The following is a 22,320-nucleotide window of genomic DNA, read 5'->3' on the forward strand; positions in this document are numbered from 1 at the left end:
GAGGGAGGAGGGCTTTTGGGTGAGCGCGTCGCGTGTTTTTTTGTCCCGCGGCGGTGGGTTTCCTGGAAATTCAACTCGTGTAACAGCGCGCAAAAGTGGAAAGGACGACGACAGAGACAGAGTGCAACGAGCGCTCCATCTCCGTCGTCGTCCATTACACTTTCGCGCTGTTACATGGGTTGCAATGAACCCACTGGCCCAACAAGCCGCCATTCTTTGGAAAACCACCGCCAACAGCTTGGTCAAATACAAGCGTCGCACGAAAAGTCATCTTCATGGCAGTAAACGCCGGTAATCATGTTTATGACGTTGGAAAGGATATGGTGACTACAGCGTCATTGGCAGATGGTTTGCGCAAATGAAGAGCATCTGCTACAACGTGCGCCTTCAAGTAATTGAAGTTTAATCATGATCTTGCATGATTTATATTAAGATAAAAGCATCATTAAACGAAGAGATTCGTTAGATTAGGCTAAAAGCCCTATTAAACGAAGAGATTCCTCGTTGCGATGTTCGCACGAGTCAAATTTCTCATGTGACGTATATGTCGCTTCCAGACAGCGCACGACTCCGTGAATAGCAGCAGCTAGCAACAGCTGCGCCACAAATTTATTCAATGCCCGCACGCTCTGCGATGCGGCTTTTTCAAAAGCTTGGACAACAGCTCTTTTTTTTTTTTCGGGCTAGAGCGAGAGAGCCGGTCATGCACGAAGGCGCGACACATGTAAGGTGAACAGCAACTTGAACAACAGTCACAGCAAGAGGCGTCTGCTGGCAGCTGCGCGCTTTCTTGAGGCGCAGAATCGTCGTCGCCTGTCGGCAAGTGGTGCCGCATTCGTCCGTGACTCTGGAGGAGCGGGCCACGCTGGAGCTCGGTTTGCGGATATGCACGGAGCTGTCGGTACGTGCGATTTTTCACCGGAGCATTGCAATATTTATCTGCAGTGAAAGCGGTGGTCGTGACTTAAATATTGTGCCTTCAGAGAGCCAGTTGAATGGAGCAACGATAAAGCGTGCTAACTGCCTCACCACACAGCCACCTGCTCAATTTACGTTTCTAAGAAATACGTGTCGATTTTAACTTCCAGTTGAGTGGCCCATTTATGAGGCATCTAAGGCTTTCGCCTTGATAACATCAGAGAGTCCACATTTAGAGGGGACACTCCAAGGCAGACGTGCGCCAGGTGCGTGAAGGCTGCGTTGAGCAACATTTTTCAATGCTGGTTTTCACGCATACTAGTTGCAGGTCTGAACCGGGCGAGACATTAATTTAAGTTGTCGCGATAAATCTGCGTCTCTTATTTACATACTGTGTGTATATTGTTCAGGAGCGTTCTTCAGGGTCGTCGCACAGGACTTCAACTTCCGGTTCGGTGAAATACGGAAAAATTCATTGCACTGTGCGGGGCGAAACTTTCGTTTTCCTTTAATAATTAGAAACGCTGACAACAGTCGTCGAGCCCTTTTCATTTCCCAATTACCATTCGTGAAGTCAGTTCTGTAGCTGATTGTTCACTTTCCTGGGCGAACCAGAACAAGCGGAATAAGTGACGTGCACGAAGTAACGACGGAGGCGTGGTTGGAATACATCATAACACGAGCCAAATGTATTGGCTGTTAATTTCAGTTCAGTTCAGTTTATTATTTTGAAGACCCCCCCGGGAGTATAACATAAGGGGTGGTTACATGAAAAACAAATACAAAAGTGTTCTTTATCTAATACAATAAATTTGTTATTATAAAGTGTTGTTAGTACACTAATCTTTATTATGCATTGTTAGTTTCAAGATATTCTTTCAGACGTTGTAGAAACAGAGATGGGCAGGTGGTGGCAACGATTTCCTCGGGAAGGCTGTTCCAGGCTGTGGCCGTTCGAAAAGAATGAAGATGAAAAAGTAGTGGTTCGCGCACGTGGACGCGAAACTTGGTGCGATTGACCACGGCGCTGTTACGACTCGGGTCCGGCGGGTCACGTCAACGGTAGCTAGCCCCCGCCGGAGTGCCCGTTTGCCCATCTTTTGCAGAGAGGAAGGCGCGTTCGTACTTCGTACTAGAGAGAACAGAGGTTTATTTACACGATGAGAGCTATCAAGAGAGAGAGGAGCCCTTTTACAACAAGTCTTCGGCTTATAAAGCCCCAAGTCTGCCAACACTGAGGGCCTCGAAACCGATGTCCGCAGCTCCCGGCCATCCGGTGACTTGCCGTGCCGGCGTCCGGCCTCCAGAAACGAGGCAGTAAGTCAAACAATACACACAAGACCCCAGAGTTCTGCACGTACTCGGAATAAACCAGATGGGAGTGCTAAATACAAAAGAAATAAACGGTTGCACTCGTGCGTAGAGCACTGCAAGTGAATTATCCATGCAAACCATTTCCGTTTTCAGATTGCAAGGGCGTTTTTTCTTCCATGATCCTGGCGCAGTCCATAGGCATATGGGTTGTTTCGCACGGCTACGAAAGGACAAGGGACGTGGATCCATGGAAGTAAGATATATTATCAATCAACTATTAATAAAAACAAGGAACTCTTACTTTCAAGAACACAAAAGGTGCCACAGAATCTCCAGTCTAACAATGCGTAAGAATTATTTGCAATCGAATCACTTAACCACAGGAAACTCGGTTGCTGGGCCTGTTGGTGCATACTTGAAGAAACCAAAAAGCCAGCTTACGGACGCGTACACAAGGAGAGAGTGTCTGTCGTCTTCTCTTCTTGTGTACGCGTCCGTAAGCTGGCTTTTAGGGGCGAAGCTCCTTAAAGCGGCACCCGTTCGTCCCTCGTAGTCGTAGCAGGAGGAGGTTACTCCGTATACCTCCCATAGGACGCCTTAATTCATGACGTCAGCGCTGGCAGCGCCAAACGTCCCTTCAGTTACTATCCTGGCGGCTGGGATTCAGAGACTCGAACGGCAGAATGGCGGCGCACACGGTATGCGTCGTCATGGCAACACTACCACCAGCCGCGCCAGGCCCCGGAAAGTCTCAAGTTCCAGCGATCGCCGCAGAGGGCGAAAAAATCGACCGCGGCGAGTTCCAGCTTCAAACACCGGGAGTGGATCTACTAACCTCTGCGTTAGGATAACATGGCGACGTTGTGGTGGCCGCCATTCGCGCTATTTGACTTTTTATGAAGGGGCGCCCTCGTCGGGCCCAAACTTCAAATTAAAATATTCTTGAAATAAGGAAGTTTAGTTGGTTGCTTACTGTTACACTTCAATAAACAAATTGCTGTTTATACGAAGTGGCCTTGCCTTGCCAGGTACCGCGTCATCAATCTTTTGTAATAGTTTTTGCTCCAACAGACTCGTAGTTGTCAGCAGCCTATCGGCATCATTATCTTCATTTCAAAATATACGGCGGCGCAACGACAGGTAACGGTTCGCGGTGCATTGGGATGGGTCTCGCGCTGTTTCGTTTCGCTGTAAATGTTTCGAGCCACTGCCGGCCGACACACTCGCTTTTGTTCTGTTCGTTTTGACTCGTTAAAATCCTTTCGCGAAGTGCATTCAGCTGACTTCAGGGGAACGAAGGGACCGTTGAAGCTTTCACCGGATGACACTCGTTTCAAGCCCGAGAATATACGGACCGGTGAGTAAAAACCCATTGCTTTAGTTTTTTTAACCAATGGCTTTGTGTGGGTGTCACACGGCGGCGACGCACTGCAATATTCAATTTTTCAACGTCATATACTCTGTCGTTGAGCAAACGTGCGTTCCTTGCGGCGTGGCTTCACGTGGGAGCGGGTTGCTGAGTTGATCGTTCGGTTAACATTAACCAGGCCACTGCAATAAATAAAGGGAGGCAATTGCATCACCAAAGCCTCGCATGTATCTTCGTAACTAGTCCGTATATCAGTGCAAAAAACACATGAGTTATAGTTTGCCGGATCGCATTTGAGAAGCCAGGTTTAGAGGTCTCATTTCTCCTGCTGTCAGTTTAGGTTATCTTTACTACAATTTAGTGTAACAAAAGCTTCACATAATTATGAGTGCACTTTCACTTTAGTGTGATAAAAAACCGTCACTATAATCAGAAATATTTTTTTTCTGCTGTAGCCTCCTGGCCTGACAAGAAAACAGCTGTGTGCAATGAGCAAGGCACCTGTTACATGACACGCCTTGTAAAGAAGCTAGCCCGAGTGATAGAACGTGCATTATAAGGTACGTTTACATATATGTATAACAAACTGCTGTTTTTGTTCACTATGTTTATATGTTTACTTTTGCAAAATTTAATATGATTATGCTTATCAATATCTTGTGATGTCATTACTTGTTTTTCCAGGATTGCCAGGCAACGACAGGGTGACTACCCCCGAATGTCCACTCCGCAAGTGCGGCGAAACATGTGAACGTCTGCTACAACAGGTCATCTTGAACCTCACGCTTGCAATGCTGTATTTGTGAATGGTTTAACAGGCATCTCATGGAGGTGTGCCTACAATCGTCCACAAGTATTAGCTGTCTACTGTGTCATGCAATCTACACCGCAATAGCGTTGAAATTGAGCACTAGCTCCGTGCATTAGTTACGTTACCTGGCACTGCTGAGCTCAATGACGCAGGTTTTATACCCAGCCACGGTGGTCACATTTCATTGGGGGCGAAATGCAAAGACAGTCGTGTGCTTAGATATGCGACTGAAGTTCAGGGAAAGACGGAAGCTTGAAGCGGCGAAAAATTTGTGAACAAGAGGTGTTGCTGGAGCAAATGTTTCGACAAGCAGTCTTGTCTTCTTCAAGGCTACAACTGCGTTTGTTTAACTCCAGGCAGTTAGAATCAACCTAGAGTTGCCCACTACTGTATGACTCATATTCATATCATGGTTTGCATGTGAATCATCAGAAATTATAAAATTAAGGGTAAATATATAGATGTCTGTCTGGCTGGGCAAGATTATAAGAATCAAGACTCTCCAGCCACATTTAATCATTAGTCTTCTTAATTGAAAAAAACTAAGAGACCAAACGAGTCTCGAAACGTACGGTAAGTTTTTTTTTTAAATTATAAATCACATTACAAAACGAACATCACGGCAGTGAGGGGAATTAACAGTCTTTCCAACATCTAATAATATCTGGGGTTTAACGTACCAAAATCACGATACGCCGTAGTGGAGTGCTCCGGAAATTTCGACCTCCTGGGGTTCTTTGACGTGCACCTAAACTAAGTACACGGGCCTCAAAGATTTTCGCCTCCATCAAAAATACAGCTGCCGTGCAACGTAAATGCAACATTTAGTTGTGCCTTATGAGACAGTTTACAAACTATGCTCAAAACTGTTTTGCCTTAATTAACTGTGTTTAGATCATATAAGTTTACAAAAAGATACGACAAAGCTTTACAAGGCTGTGCTCAATTGCATTAGCCTTTGCACATATGTTCAATGGGCTCCTTCAAATTATTTACAGCTAATAAAGAAATTATAAGTGTGACGAGCACTTCTTCCAGCACAGCTTCACCAAGCACGTTTACGTTGTCATGATGAGTGAGATTGTGTTCAGTGAGTATGGTAGTGTTTTCTTTTTTACATAGCAGAGAAACGTCCCAAATTTGTTTGAACACGCCTACTTCTGCTCTTTGTTTGAATTACCATGTCACAGTTGTAGCACCTACCACTATGAAGTGAAAGTCTGTGAACTACTGTCACGAAAATAACCTAGAAAATCGAAGAGGTAATTTAAAATGTACATGAACTTGGACTTATCCATAGCCACACTGCAAGATTTACGTCGTGACGTTGACGAAAGCAGCAGTCCAAGATGAAACTTTTTATTCGGCCGAACTTGTGGCCGGGAAATGAAAAGTCAAACTACAGCAATACACACTGCACACTGATAGCGGTGAACAGGCGTCGGCCGTCGATAAACTGATCTGTGGCAAGGCGCGTCTGCATTTATACCTGTGGCATCGAACATTCGAGCATTATCACTGGTGGCTGCGTTAGTTCGACAATAAACTGAGTTGTTTGCAATTGCACGCTCCAGCCTAACAGAAGATCCTAAAATAATCTGGAATGATCCCAGACACTCTGGCACGGTTTGCGCAACGCAGTAACTACACGTGCAATTGGCCAATAACATAAAACATAAAAAGAAAGGAGCGCATGTGGCAGTATTTCAAGCCGGAGCATCCAAAAGTAGCAGGGAGAATACATACTTGAGCTCCCAAGCCCAAATATATTGAAAAAGTAAATAACACAATAACAAGTATGCAATATATATATGACCTTTATTTATCCAGCATTGGCACAGGTTCACATCATGCCCCACAGTTTGATTTCGTGAGTGTTTCCTTGCAATAGAGTGCTCAAGTTCTATCGAGATGTCTATGTGATACAGAGATTGTGCTTACGGCTGAGCAGTTGTTTAGTGTTCTGTGCAAACACCAACAAAGATGTACACTGCATGCCTAAAGCTTATTTTCTCAGAATTGTGCTTCTAGAATTTGTAAGCACTCGCCTTATATCTCTGCTTCTTTAGCATTCATCTACGCTGCATACTCAGCAGTCCGATTACTACTAGCGCCAAGAAATTCTAGCTGTAGGAACAAAACGAGCCTGAAATATTTTCTTCCACCTATTACCTGAATACGTAATACCTATGGTATGGCTTCACTGCCGAGAATTTAGCCGAGAAATTCGTGCCTGCCCTGTAGACACAACGCGATATTCCTTAGTTGTAACGCATTCAAGGTGACATCGCAGAGCGAGAAAGATGCAGAACTGTACGCATCCGCGAGTGTTTACGTAAAAGATTAATCAAAACTACAATGCTCTCACTGCGCCAACTATCTGTCGGCGCAGCGCACGTTTCGTTTCCGACTCCACACCATGCACTCAAAGATCAACACAACCTGACAAGCGCCGCATAACTAACGGAAGGATAAGACCCTTGTCCGAAAGCTATGCTGTTAAAACTCGGACGCTGCTACACAATGAGAGCAACGTTCTTTCAGCAATCTCGGTGTTCAGTTATATGCACATATTTGTCAGCTTTCAGACTGATTACACACGTACGGGTTGAAAGCTTTCGACGTGTATCAGTGACTTGTTTTGCTTGGACCTGACTGTATACATTGCTTGTACCAGCTTGGGCACTCACAATAAACGATGCAAACCTTACTTGATTGACGTTGTTTTTGCCAGTCGAGGCCAATTTGGTCACCTGGCGATAAATATTACACACGCGAGCAGCGATTTAGCAACGACAAAGAACAAAATACCACAGGGAGCAAAAAGCGCAGTAGCGCGACCAGGGCGAACCAACCGCAAAAACGCGTTTATCTAATGATGATGATAGTACTTTCGGCGCCATCTCGCCTCGCTCTATTGCAGTTCAGTACGCCGCCGCTACCCTTATTTCCGTACTACAGCCAAAGGTACAGTTTCCGTTCTCTAAAGTGGTAGATGTTCTCTGGCCGCGCCTCCTCTCCTAGCTCCCTCGCGCGCGCCGGGTTTTTTTCTTTTTGTTTTGTTTGCGTGCGCGGGCTCCCTCTCTCTTTTTTTATGACCCCCTCGTCCGCGTGCTGCACCGTGCAGCGCGCCGGGCGCTTTTTGTTGTTTTTTTTTTGCATCCGCTGCGCGTACTGCGCCGCGCGTTCGCTGCTCGTTTGAATGTGCGCAATTTGCAATCAGGCATTCAGCAAACACTGCAGTCGTGCAGCATGTGCCAGAACGCAAAAGAATGAATTGCACTCACAACACAAAATATCTTTGGTCTCGTTTTATTGTCCTCGTTTCCGAAAATCAACATTTTCATCAAATGTGGTGCGATACAGGCTCAGGAGATTAACAGGAGTATCAACAGGAGATTAACATACACGTGTTCATGATCACTAAACAACACGAAAGTTCTCGGCAAAGTTAAGAACTTAAAGAACAGTGGAATAAAAAACAGAACATAACACCAGGGCACATATTCAAAAAGACAATTTTTATACTGACAAAAGTGCAGAACAGCTTCTGATATATGCGCACGATATTGCACAAAATTATCATAACTAACAAAATTGAACATTCCTGGAATGCAAAAACAATGAAAGCAGTTGAAATACCTAAAAATAGAATAATAATGTAAATATCATTTTAAAGATGTCAAAATGGACTCCATATATAACACAACTAATATTGGCCGCACTTTATTGACTACATTTCCAAACACGTTGATTTTCATATAACTAGAGATGATAAACGCGGAGAAAATGAACGACTGATATCGGATGATTCACGGCATCTCTTCTTGAAGTGCGCCGATTCTGCAATTCTTCAGCTTTTCTCTGGGCGCACCGATCAGCTGTGTTGCGTTCCGAAATACACCCTGAAGAAAAGGGCAAGTTTCAATCAGATAAAGAGCGCCGTCGACTCGTGCAAAAGCGAACTCGTTTGTTCGTCTCAGAGTAGCACAAGTTTTCATACTACCTAATGTCTACCTAATGTCTCGCAAACGTGGTTATAGGCGATGGCGAGTAATTAACCGGAGACAAATGCAAAGCACACACTCAAACACGCGGTTCTGTGAGAGTTGTAAACATGTAACTATAGTTACGTCGCATGGGCTTCATGTCCGCTCCTTGTTCGTATAACGATTTAAACGCAGCATCGTGCCCTTTTCAAATCAGTCATTTTTGAAAACATTAACTGAAGCCCCACTGCAGAGAACAGCTACTCGGTATGGACGTGAATTCAAATTGACACAATGAAGACCGCGACTAAAAGGGCACGCTCACCTGTCGTTCTTTTGGGGGCCGGCACATATATTCCGGGACTTGTTCTGGAAGTATTCGAGCAACAAAGCACTATGCACGAACAGCGCGAGTCGTAAAACATCGCGTCGCACAAGCACACAGCGAGCGAGCACCATGAAACGGACGCGCGACGGCTAACACATGCCTTACCAACGCCAGACACGAAACTTTCTAACGGATTTCAAAGTCGGCGGCGCCAGCAAGGCGGCGGAAAGCGCGCCTCCCGCAGGAAAGGGAGTTGTACCCATCAGAGAGGGGGTTGAAGAGAGTTGGGAGGAAAGAGACGGAACGCAGATTTTAACTCTGATCCCAGTCAATGGATGGCGCCTCAATTTGCCATACCGGTCACGCGGGTTTCTTTCACTAGCCTGGTCGTAGCGCGTAACCAGTCGTAACGCTAGTACCAGATCTTGACCTCCAAGGTGGTGCCGGTGGGAGATTTCTCCTGTGCGTTGTTGAACAATAAAAAATTCGCAGCGTGCGCGTTAACTAAAAGCCGAATTCTTCTGTCTCTCATTTCCCATTAGCAGCCATTGGCATGTTCCAGTAGGAAACGTTAGTAGAAGTAGAAGTGTAAGTGTTAGCTAAAAGCCGACTTCTTCTGTATCTCATTCCCATTAGCAGCCATTGTTTACCTCCAAGGTAGTGCCTGGTGAGATTTCTCCTGTGCGTGATTAAACAATAAAAATTTTGTTCAAGACGCCGTTGATTGATGAAATAAACCAACGAAAGACGCCAGATGTTTTCTAAAAGCAAAACGAAAAGACGCCAGATGTCTCTAAAGCAAAACGAAAAGACGCCAGCTGCTTAACGAAAGACGCCAGATGTTTTCTAAAGCAATGGTTTTCTAAACAATGAAAATTCACAGCGTACAAGTAAAATTAAAGTGAGCTGCAAGTCGTCATAACTCTCATCGAACCTTTAGTATAAACGCGCCCGATCTGACGTCGGTGATGATGTACTGGGCAGAATTCACGGAAGATTCACGGTTTACCGATGAACCTCCGTAGCTTCGCCCACTCATAATCATTCACTCCGTGGATATGCTGTGATTTTTTTTACTTTCTTCACCACCCTATCGATGATCAACGAATGTCGCTGGAGCCATCGTTTCGACAAGGCACTTGGTGAAAAAAATTGGCCGCGTATCTGCGTGCTTCGCTACAAATGTCGTCTAAAGACGATAGAAGAGGCACTGCGTGAGATATGGACGCCATCTGGCAATACGTCGGGAAACATGAGTGCTGTATTGCGGGCTGGTAGTCCCGGCGCAGCGGCAGGCGAAGACCGGCGGTGACCAACGCGACCGGTGGGGCGTTGTATCTCGTGGGCGAGGATGCGTTCTCGTTCCTCGCGAGCTGGTAGTTCAGCGTTCATCGCAGAAAGAGCGTTTCCAGTCAACGCGCGCCGTTCGCTCTCTCTCGCCACACGGCGAGCGCTGGCGCCCTCTCTTGAGCTCAAGCAAATGGACAGGACACGACGATGCATGCAAGCAAATGGGTCACGACGATGCACGCGGCGACAGCAGACGACGATGCACCGCCGACAAGCCGAGACCCTAAGGTGGTTCGCCTCTAAAAGTAAACGTAGTGATTTACGAAACTATAACGCCAAAGAGGTACAGGCAGCAGTGAAAAATGGCGACAGAATCAAGGCAGCTAAAAGCAATTTCTGTAAAAGACCATAATGCATGCCGTCAGAGATAAACAAGACAACGTTTTTACCTATTTTAATGATATAGTGTAGGATGTTGAGGACTTTCGCTCATAACTGCACAGCTCAAATGTTAATCGCCCTAACTCAGTGAAAGCAAAATCAATCAAGACACCGAAGTCCCAAGTGTAACTATTGGTGAGGCTGGAAAGGCCCGACAAGGCATGTCCCGCGGAAAGCGACTGGAGAAGACGGCGTAATGACCGATTTGATTAAAGACGGTGGAGACCTTATATTTAAGAAGCATGCTTGCCTATACATAACGTGTCTTAAAAATTCTAACGTACCAGACACTTGGAAAAACGCCACAATTATACTAATAGACAAAAAGGGAGACGTGAGAGAGTTGAAAAAAACATGGCTGATCCCCCCGTCATAGGAATCGGTAAAACACGAAAGTGAAACGTGTCTTCACAGAAGTAGTGCTTATTGTATAGCAGGGGCGTAGTCAAGGGGGGGGTTGGGGGGTTCAACCCCCCCCCCCGAAACTCTTCAGTTTTGCTTGCGTATATAGGCACGCACGCATACAAACGCACGCACGAACATACATAAAGTATGGTTGAACCCCCCCCCCCCCGAAAAAAATTTCTTGCTACGCCCCTGTTGTGTAGTGATATATGAGAGCTTGTACAATGTCCATTCGTGTTTGGCACCTATAGCACCGTTTGACGTGGATGCACCCATGTTGACAGCATGTCTCTATTGCGACGACTAACGCCCATGATCATGATTAAACCGTTGTGGTAGCTGACGGTGTGAACATATATTTGGACACAGCGAATCGTGAATCCCGCGTAAAGATTATATCAACAAGCTCATAATCAACACAGGTACCCGGTATGCACTACTTCAAAGCGTAGTCAATTAAGGAGAGAAACGGCACGGTGTGCGCTTTATAGTAATGGGTAGCCGACGCCTGTGCTCATGCATACATAACACACACTGCGCTTCAGAAACACGGGAGGTCGAGGTTTGTAGCCTGAGCCGCAAACGCGTGCGTCCCGCTGGCCTGTCTCGCAGGCGCTCCTCTCGTTCCACCAAGGCACGACATTCGCCCGTCGAAATCGCGTCCTTACTGCAACGCATATTGCAGCAGTTTTGTTAGTCGGTGCTCTCGCAATTGAAGCAGTCGGCGGCGGAGAAATCCCGTCGGTGCACGTGGAAGCTGCACTACTCCGATGAGCCGACGCACGCTAACACGAAGCCAAAGGCAAAGAACGTAACTGCGTCAAGGGTGCCTCGGCGACGCCAGCGCGGCCAGTCTACCTCTCTGGTATCGAGACACTTTAACCATGACCTCCGCTATCGCGTGCAATCTCGGAGTAAGCGCTAGTAAGTGTCGATCGTGAAGCATTACTTCTTTTCACATCTCACAGACGGCGGCACCGCCCCGCTCCGCCTAGGGAGCCTTCATGTGTGCGCACCCCCTCCGTTGGAGGGGGCACGCACACATAAGACTCCCTAGCTCCGCCCGCCGCGAAAGAGAATGTGTGAAAGATATAAGGCGCGTTCGCGTGGTGTCTAGCATCTCCCGAGATAGCTTAGTCGGTAGGGCGTCGGGCGCTTGCCGTCGCGGCCGCAACGTCGTGGGTTCGATTCCCACCGGGTATCTTTTTCTTGGTTTTTTTTCTTTCTCACCCGTTGGCGTCCATTTTATCAACGTCATATCCGCGACGGATGTACTTGGTGGACCCCGGCATAAAACACTTTCGTGTTAAAAACCACAGACCAATCAGCCTGCATCCAGCATTACACAAAATATTGCCGCGCGTCTTATTTTTCATGAGTTGAAACTTCACCCACAAAGACTGTGGGCAACGCGCTGCGCAGGCCGCGCCGCGATGTGTAAGAAGCTTCGCGATTGTTTTAAACGTTCCATTAGGATTGCGCGCCGCAAGCGAATGTTCCAGCTTTGTCGAGAGATAACGCCGCCACCAGCGATATCGCTGGGAAGTTCGATAGCGCCTGTATAAAAGCCGACGCGCTTGACCGCTTGTCAGTTGATCGACGGTCGACGCTCTGTTCGCCGCTATCAGTGCATACCGTGTGTATTGCTGTAAATTAACTTTCCGTTTTCCGGCCACAAGTTCGGTCAAATAAACAGTTTCATCTTGAAAACGCTGACTGCTGTCTTCGTCGACGTCACGACCGCGTTACAATATTCACGGAGATAATCTCGAATGGGATTAGAGCAACGCTCGACTTTAATCAGCCTAAATGACAAGCTGGCTTCAGGAAAGAGTATCGTGGGTCGCCTCCATGCCATTTATTATTGCCATCGCAATGCTATGGACACTCTCGGCGGATTTTTGCCGTCGCCGTCATGTGCCAGATATGTATGTATATATATATAAAAAGGCACAAAGAAAAATAGAGCAGAAGAAAAAATTTCCGAAGCACCCAACCGGGATTCCAACCAGCGACCCCTCGCTCCCCAGCGCGCTGCGTTAGACAACTCAACTACGTGCCATGCATGCGCCGGCGAAATAACGGCGAGCTATTTATATACACCATTTGCCGCTCGGAGGAGCTTGAGCGTGCTTTCTATCACGCAACGCTTCTGCATTTTCTTTCAATTTGAAAACAGCCCTTGAGACGCGCACGACAAAGTGGCCCCTTTCTGTACCCACTCGTGGTGTGGAACGAAAAAAGAAATTACACCATCTCCCACTAAAGGGAACCATGTTGGGATGCGAAGCAGTGCATGGGTCGACTTAAAGTTCCGTGATTGCTGAGAGAGTGTAAGGGGGAGAGGCCACAGCGTCTTACCCAGCCCCTTACACAGGCCCGAACGCTCTATCGCGTGCCAGCACACATGGTTCTAAGGGGGAGAGGCCACAGCGTCTTACCCAGCTCCTTACACAGGGCCGAACGCGCTAGCGCGTGCCAGCACCCATGGTTCCCGAGCGGACGGTCGCCAATGGAAGGACGGACACAGCCTCGAGCAAAAGCTGCTTCGCATCTAAAAACACCGGGCACACCTTGCGTCAGACGCCCCCATGTGGCTGTAGACGCAGAGGGCTCACTCCAGGCACCGCAGTTTAAAAGAAATATCTAAGAGCCTTTGATTCTCCGTTGTCGACACTTGCAGCGCGTTGCTCAAGCACAACGACGTAACAACTGTGACAGTTGTTAGTTCACGCTTGTCCTGTGTATATAACTGCCTGTGTGCTATTTCCGGGCGTCCTTCTTTGTGCTTCATCAGCGCGCTGCAAATATCGAGCTGCTTGTCGTTCTTCGTGTGGGCACTGCTGAAGTTTGGGCTTGTTGGTACATACGGACGACGAAAAATAGCGCTGAATGAACGGGGACAAAAGAAGCTCACACACAACACAGCCGCTTTAGCGCCTGTGTTGTGTGGCTTGTGTCCCCCTTCATTCAGCGCTATTTTTCGTCTTCGTGTTACATTCCAATTTCTTGCTATCGCATTCATTGCTTCGCCCATGCGGCGAAACTGTCACTTTTAAATAATTGAGAAAACTGTCGAATACAAAAAACCGCTCTGTATGGCAAGGGTCTCAAACTCACCTCAGTTAGTGGGCCGCAGTCACGAAATTTAGGCCAGCAAGGGCCGCGTCAGTGAAGCAGGTTAAAGCTTGGAGGGAGGGGGAGGGGGGCTAACAAAATGTCATCTAACACTGCCATTTGAAGGAGCGCATTTCCAAAGTTTCATATATGGATAATTTCTGAAGGGCGTCAGAATTCGAGAAGCATACCGATACTGATCTCCAGAACGACTCAAATCTGGACGCCGATTCTGAAATACAGAGATTTTGTGCGACGGTTATGTTTCAACACATGGTGACCGCATGCGGTGCCTCACGATAAAAAGAAAGAGGCTCGAGAGCAGTGCTGTCTCTGTAGCTTACCCGAACAAAGCATTATTAATAGCAATAGGCGAGTAAATAATGCGAGTAATATTTAGCAAGGTCACAAACACTTTATTCAGTGTGGAGCTGCGGGCCGCATGTTTGAGACCCCTGCTATATGGCATTCATCGGTTAAGAAAAGGCGTTCGACTCGGTAGAGATACCAGCAGTTCTGGAGGCGTTGCGCCGACAAGGAGTACTTGGAACATAGCATAGCCGATATATGGAGAAATTCCACATCTACACTGCTCCTCCTCAAGTGAAGTAGGAAAATCCCATTCGATAAAGTGGTCCGTCAAGGAGATACAATATTTCCACTTATATTGGCGGCGAGGAGTTACGGAGTCGCCCTCTGTCGGACGCGCCTCGGTTGCGTGCTAGGCAGGATGCCGCCGGCGCGCGCCCCACAGGTTTTGCTGTCGGCGCTCTACAAAATCACCTCGCGGAAGCCCTCCAGGACATTTCTGCAGGTACTTTCGAAAAAAATATGTTCTTTCCTGTCAAAAGAATAATTTTCGACGAACAGAAAGCACAAGATAGTCTACAGTGGCTGTCTCTCTGCAGAAAACCGAGCACCCGCTTCACGCGGTCACCGCGTTGGAGATACCCGAACCGGCTTCTTGCGTGAAAGGTAGTCACTCGCTGAGTGCAAAATATGTGAAATATCTCATTAGAGTAGACTGCCCGTATAACCAAACGGAGCATATCAGAAAGAGCCTCAAGCCAGCGATCGCACGAGTTCGCGACGACTGACGGTGCCTCTGCATGTATGAGCGTCTGCGTGTGTGCTCGTACTGATGGTTTCGCTTTTGCTACGAGCGCGTTTTGGCACTGCGCTGTGGACTTTAGGCCGCAAAATATGAGAAGTTGTGAGTAGACAAACAAGTACTGTTGCGCGGACGCTATCAGAGCAGTTCAAAAACAATTTCGTTACAACTACAGCTTCGGTGCGCATGTCAACTTTGTGATGTGCCGTCCCGACGATTCAGTTTTTTTTTTTTCGGTCTAAATTCGTGTACGTTTCAATGTCATTTGACAAGCTGTCTCGCACTGCGTATTGATCGGCCTTCTCAGCGGGCAAATGCCGCTGCTTCTGTTTCTTTATTCAGTGCATTCGTTTCGTTTGGTGCTCACACAAAACGTGAGCAAATGCGACGCCTTTTTTTAATGCTCCTTAATTATCGATCCCTTTGCATTCCAGTGAACTTGCCGCTTTCTGTCATCAACAAATTCATAGACCAAAGCTTCACCACTTCGAGATTGCTGGTGGAAGAAGAACCAGTCTACGAGACCGTGCATGTAGTAGCATGCGACGCCTAGGAAACGAAAGAAAATACAGTAACGTTTGCCGGACTTGTTCTGCAAACGTCGGCTGTGAACTAGGACCACATGAACTTAAAATAGCGGTGAATAAAATAGAAGGTATTGCAGCAACCAGCAGGCGCAAAACAGGATAGTAATTATTTAGCGAGTACCCCAGCAATTTTGGCAGCAGTGTCATGTCTAACGCCGACAGGGTGGCATCTTTTCCACGTAAATAAATGAGGCTCCAAGAAAATACATGGGGTTGGAGAGGCCCAACGTCAGTTTGATATTGACACAAATAAATGTGGGACAGTGTTTGCGTCAGGGGAACGCAAGCTTGACTGAAAAAATGTTATTGCCAACATAAATGCAGCACACAGCCGCAGCATTTGACTCTCTCGCTATGTATGTCCACAAGCAAACGTCGCGTAGCTTATGAAGGCGGAAGCCAGATGCCTTTTCAAACGGGAAGATTGACCGTCGCGGCGCCAAGACGAGTGACGCAAAAAGTAATCGTCACGTGATGAGGTCAACATATGACGTCATCATGACGTCACAGACCTCATAAATTTGCAACGTCATTATGACATCACCATGACGTGACATAACGTGATGTCACATGATGACATATTCACACGACATGGTCCCTTTGCATTGCCTCCGTGATCGGTGATGGCGTTATCATATGACGTCATCATGACGTCACAGATCGCCAGAATATGTAGCGTCATGATGACGTTACATAACGTGACGTCACATGATGACGTATTCAATGTCATGGTCGCTTTGCATTGCCTCCGTGATCGGTCACGGAGGCCGTGAAAAACCGCGTTAGGTGCAGAATGCTTTTGGAGGGGGGCGCGGGAGAATCAATACATCGACTGACAAGAAGATGGCTTTCGCCTTCTAGTCATCTTTGGCGAATGCATAAGGGACCCTGTGAGTTTTTTATATCAACGTATCTAAACAATGACTTGCGCATCTACAGCCGATTTTGTGGATGCTGAGCACGGGGCCGGAGATCAAGAGGTCGCACGGGAGGGTTCTGAGATGGTATCGCACGTGGTAAAAGGTAGCGCCTTTTCCATCCTGTGGCAGATAGGCATCATTTGCCGGCGGGAAGCGCGCGTGAGCCATCGTCTCAGTGCGCGCTGTCTGCTACTCACCGAACATCGCAGGCCCGACGCAGTAAAGAAAGTCTTCGTCGCGGAAGTGCTTGTTGCACACAAGACTCGTAGCTGATGGCTACTTGCCGGTTCTTAGCTTTACAGCCCATGCTTCACGCAGTTTCTTGTCGCGGTTACCGGTGCAGGCTACACTGGGCTCCGTTGCGTAAGCCCGGCACTGCGGCACCGAGCGGTAGAGCCCCATGTTCGTCGCCTTCGGAGGCAGCCACTCTATTAAAATGGTTTCAATTGAGCAGAAAATGCGAGGAAACTTCAGTATTTGAACAGACCGCAGCGCATGTGGTACTTGAAACTCGTTTTCAAAGCACGCGGCAGCGTTCACAAGCAGCCGACGCAGCCGCCAAGACCACGTGATCGTGCCAAGCACGTCACGCCGACGGTGGCGCCGGCTTTTTCCAATTGTGTAAGCCTCCTTGCCGTAATTTGCCTCTAAAACGTGTGGAAACATACTTGACACAGCATGCTTTGAGTGTACTTCCAATTGATAAAGAAGGAAGGTTTGCCGCATTTCCACATGAAAAATTTAAAGAAAAGGCTAAAAATGCTATTACGGCAGTTTTCAGCAAAAAGGATGATATTTCCATTGCAAAAGTGAGAACAAAAGCAATAGACCTGTGTAATAAAATGAACCTAGAAGGTGTCCTTAGCTGTATGAGAAAAAGTAAGAATGTGTAACGAGGCTATTCAATTAATAAGCTCTCGTGTAGGTTCGGTAAACATTCAACCGATGACATAACCGTCATCAAGAAACGAGGCGAGACCATTTGTGCACACACGAAACCAAACACTCAATATATTTACACATAGGAAATAAAGATAGCGAGGGAGAGAGAAAGGTACAGCAAATGCAAGTGCAAACGAAGTTAACATGAGTAGGAAAATGTCAAAAGACGCGAACGGTTCACAAAAGATATGTACAAGAGGGAAAGGTAGGGTCACCGTTCATCGGGAGGCCGGGCTTCTAGCGGAGACTGAAGAAAATGCACAGACGCACTCACGCAGACGGCGATGGCTAGAGATGCAGCGAGACGCTCACTCGGTAGGACAGAAGCGTAGGGCGAGTCGAGGTCAACGGCCGGACGCCCCTTCGGCGTTCGCCAGCCGCAGACTGGGTCTGAAGCAGGAGACGCCGGTCTTGACTGGCCAACGCCAGACGATGAGAAGCGTGTGTCTGGCCAACGCCAGACGACTGAAGAAGCTGGGTACGCGCCCAGGTGGGAGCCCGCAGCGGCCTTGACGCAGGAACTCTGCCGGCCGCCACTCCCGCGCCCTGGTCGCCTTCTTCACTCGGTCACGTCCCGGCCACGTCTCTCCCCTCTGCCGTTCTTCACCCGTGGCTTGTCTTTGCGTCGCGCCCTTTTCAAACGCGCACTTGCACATCACAGAATGATAGTCTAGATGCATTTTTTAGCGCTAAAACGCATAAGGAAGGTGTACATGCAGTGAGAGTATCTGAGAAAGACCCTTGGCAAAAAGCTGTTTTGTGTTTACCTGCAAAGGATATTAAATTTGCTAGACATAAATGACCCCTTCATGACGAAAAGTTCGGAACAAGTGTTAAGTTTTATGAGGGAGCGGAAAGGCCTAGGGTTAAAAGCGTTTTCTGCTGATATAAAAGACCTCTATTATTCTCTGCCGCAGTCAGCAGTATTGAAATGTATAGGTAAATGTATCGATGAGTACGGTGCCGTTAGATTCAGCACACAGGCATTTACATCTGTGGATAATTTTTTAGAATTACTTAGATTTTACTTGTCGTCGACGTTCATAAAGTACGATGGTGCCCTGTACCTGCAAAAACAAGGAGTATGCATTGGCTCTTGCTTAGCTCCAGTTTTAAGTAATCTGTTTCTAGCGGAATTAGACAGGGACCTAAAACAGCGCCTGCAAGAATATAATGTTGTGAATGTATTTAGGTACGTCGACGATTTCTTAGTTTTTATCGATGACACATGTGCAGAGTTTACCAATCACTGTACTAACGTGTGTAGCGTTTTTCGTGACTGTCTTAACCCACTTGAAGTGACTTTTGAAATGCCATGCGACGGAAGAATTAGATTTCTTGACATTAACTTTGTGTTCTCTGATGAAAAGACGTGCTGACGTTATGGACCCAGAGCAAATAAGCTGCTGTTACAGTTTCATTCCGCGCACACAAAACTTGTCAAGCGGGGAATCGCGAAGATGTGCTTGAGTGAGGCACTCAAGAAGTCATGCCAGTGCCTAATGCATGATAGCTTCAGACAGCAGGTCTCGAGGTTAAGCGAGGCCGGGTATCCTAAGAACCTCGTCGTGTCAGTTGTAGAAGGCTTACATAGAGAAGCGCTAAAGAAAGGTTCCGAGGAGGAGGATAGGGCGAGCCCAAGCAGGAGGAACTTTGCTGTCATTCCGTGCATACATAATTTCTCTCACAGAATAAAGAAGATTGCGGAAAAATGTGACACAAAGGTAGCTTTTTCAGCCCCTAATAAATTGGTGAGCCTATGCAGAAACACAAGACCAGACAAGATAACAGAAACGGTATGCGAAAAGAAGCATCGAAACAAATTTGTTGAATGCAGCACGTGTGTCATCTACCGGATTCCACTTACTTGTGGAAAGTCCTACATCGGACAGACCGATAGATGCATAAATGATAGATTGCGCGAACATAATAACAAAGTAAGTAGCGTTGCTCATGACGGTTTCCTTTCCCTGCATTGTCACACATGTAAGTGCAGACCTAGGCGACCTAGGTTTAAAGAAACGGCCATCATGAGTAGGAGTAGGTGCGAGATGACGCGATTGATAATGGAGGCCAACAGGATTTCAGCGTTTGGTGACGCTTGTGTGAGCAGTCCGTCAGTGGTGTTGTCAAATAAGGAACTGGGTTACATGTATTCGCGATAAACTGTTTTGTGGATAAGCGCTATAAGAAAAATTCGCTTGATACAGTGTTGCCATGTTTGTGATGTATGCCTGTAGGTTACAATTTTATGGGTGTCAGAGCTATGCGCACGTGACGTATGACCGTGAGAGAGTACATATACTAGCGGGATCAGCTGGTAATAAAATAGTTGTTGAAAGTTAGCGCTGTGGTGTCTCATGTGCCTTCTTTTGTCCGTGTCTTTGGCCTGCGCTACCATCAATTATCGTGCAGGGTTGGATCGCGTGACCTCGCCTCGCTCTGGCGAAGGGAGGCGGACGGTTGAATGTGGTGTTTCTAAACGGGATTTCGTGGCGTTTTCGCTTTTGAACAGCGTTGTTTTGCTCTTACTTCTTGTGTGTGGGCCCCTAGAGACTACACAGTCCTGAAAAGTGAAGTAAAAGTTATCGGCGGCATGGTACTTTTCTGCTCAGTGCCCGAGTGCACTATACGTACGCGAAGGGGCCAGGCGTGAGCTTTCACTTTTACCGCTACCCTGCTTTTTACGAACATGATGCCGCTGTCACCTGTCTTTTTTTTTATTGCTATTTCAAGCCTATGGTGTTAAAATGGATACCGACCACGAATATTCACATAAAAGCAAGACGTCCCGGCTCCCGCACGAGAGCCTTCTTCACAGTGAAAAATGAATGCGCAAACAGTCCGGTTATGTATGTTTTAAAATATGACGTAGGCAACGTGCGGACATGTGTGGAAAGTTGCCATCATGACGACTAAGCGTGTGCGCCGTTATCTGGAGATTCAAAAAAGCCGAGAAGTCCAGTTGTATTCTCTTTCCATTATCTTGTCCCAGTCGATTTCTGTGGCCATGGCAGTTGCTTCTGCGTGTTCGGCCAGCGCGTTCGATGAAAACTTTCTTACATCATACATGTGCTGCTTCAGTTTTTGCTAAATGTTACCTGTCTCACCGACGTAACTTCCACCACAGTCTGCCCCCCCTCCCCCTCCCGTGATCATTTTAATTGTCCTCATGTCTTTTCCCGACCTCACGAGTTTCGTTAGACTCTGACTTCAGTTCATGGGGTTCCTTGCTTATAGATTATTTCTGTAAAACGAGCACATAGCCAGTGTCACTTGTTCTTCGCTATGTTGTTTTACGCTATACAGGCGAAAACGTGGCCAGCGTCAAACACTGATTCACCTTCCAACAGCAGCCGCGAAGGGTCATACTGCTTTTCAATTAAGCTTTATAAATACTGGACGCTGGTATTTTCACTGCCACATAAAATTGTCATTTAGACCACGGTAAGTTACACCTTGCGGCATCGCCATTCAAGTGCACAAGTAATACGTCCGCCTGGCACACAGTGCATTTGCTATCGCAATCGAGCCCGTACGGGACCGTATTTTTCGATCGTGATTGGCCTCTTTGTGCAAGCTGGATAACGGAGTCAATCGTCGAAAATTTTCATCCCGACGTGGCTCGGTGGCGGTCGAAAATGCACCGTGTGACATAGAAAATTCGCTCAATGACAAGCAACAGATAGATATTAAAATCGTGCCGCAGACCAGGGCTGGGCAGTTTCGCGATACGAGAGTATCGCGATAGTATTTCAGAGATACATTTGAGTATCTGTATTTCTGTAGCGAGATACATTTGAAAAATGTATTTGTATCTCAGTGGTGAAATACATTTACGATGTATCGCCTGTATCGCGATACTATGCTGGACACGGGTATCTCGTTACATTGTTTTTTTTTGTGTCGTAAATGAGTTTAGGCGTGTTTCCAATGGGGGAATGGCGTTTTTTTTTTCTTTTTTGTGCCAAGACAACCGAAGGCGCGCCGCCGGTCGCCGACAGATAGGGCGGCGATGGTTTCCGCTAAAGCACAGAATGGTCCATGTGGTAAAGCGCGCGACGCCGCAGACGGCAGAATCGCGGGGGCGGTGTTGTCGGCCTCTGCCGACGCAGGTCGCTGTCTCTCAAGGTCAGTGCAGCACGCCTAATTTTTTTCGTATGGCAAGCTATTACTTCGCGATCCCCCGCGCGGATACCGCCTTGGAACAGGCTTTGCAATGCTTCGCGTGCATTCAGTTCTCAAAGCGGCGGCACTTCCAAAAGCAGTTCCCGTAGTCGCGGCGGAAGTGACTAGAAGATGGCTATCTTTGACGCGCTTTCAGCCACCTCTCCAATGTCAGGGTGCGTTCCTAATTGATTACATGCGTGAAACGGTCTTTTGTGGTAGCAGGCTCCCCCACCGCCGGAGCCGACTTCGCCTGTTGCGGCTTTCTGAAATGGGTGCTGTTAGCGTCGGTGGTGGTGACACCTTCATTGAAGCCGACAGGGTCAGGCGGCTTAGGATTCCGAAGATGGGGACAGACTTAGGATTCTGAACAGTCAGAACAACCCAAGTGAGGGCGGAAGTGTTTCGGTACCTGGATGACCCGATATGAGATATCGCCACGCTACAGGGCAATCCGGCTATGAAGGTGATATGTATTCACTATAACACGAATCTGTGCTCACCTTCAGCGGTACGCAGACGTTTTTTCTTTCGTGAGTCGTGTGCTGAGGCTGAAGCGACGCTGTTAGAAGACAGCCTATTTGAGAAGCCTACACAGCAACCTTCTCAGC

At 47.4% G+C, this 22,320-nt stretch overlaps 1 protein-coding gene across 6 annotated transcripts in view; it reads left to right on the plus strand.

Annotated features, from left to right (window-relative positions):
- Positions 1-726: 726 nt before the first annotated feature.
- The window catches only part of LOC119389343 (uncharacterized), a 59,029-nt gene continuing 37,435 nt past the window's right edge, over positions 727-22,320 (plus strand). For 5 of the 6 annotated variants that reach the window (XM_037656559.1, XM_037656560.1, XM_049414399.1 and 2 more), the window contains exons 1-2: positions 727-901; positions 2,386-2,485. In XM_037656559.1, coding sequence (XP_037512487.1) covers positions 886-901; positions 2,386-2,485 — 116 coding nt within the window. In that variant the 5' untranslated portion in view covers positions 727-885. The remainder of the gene's footprint in view (positions 902-2,385; positions 2,486-22,320) is intronic. The other variant, XM_049414400.1, reaches the window with a different exon arrangement.

Source organism: Rhipicephalus sanguineus, chromosome 4, assembly GCF_013339695.2.
Source record: "Rhipicephalus sanguineus isolate Rsan-2018 chromosome 4, BIME_Rsan_1.4, whole genome shotgun sequence".
NCBI lineage: Eukaryota > Metazoa > Arthropoda > Arachnida > Ixodida > Ixodidae > Rhipicephalus > Rhipicephalus sanguineus.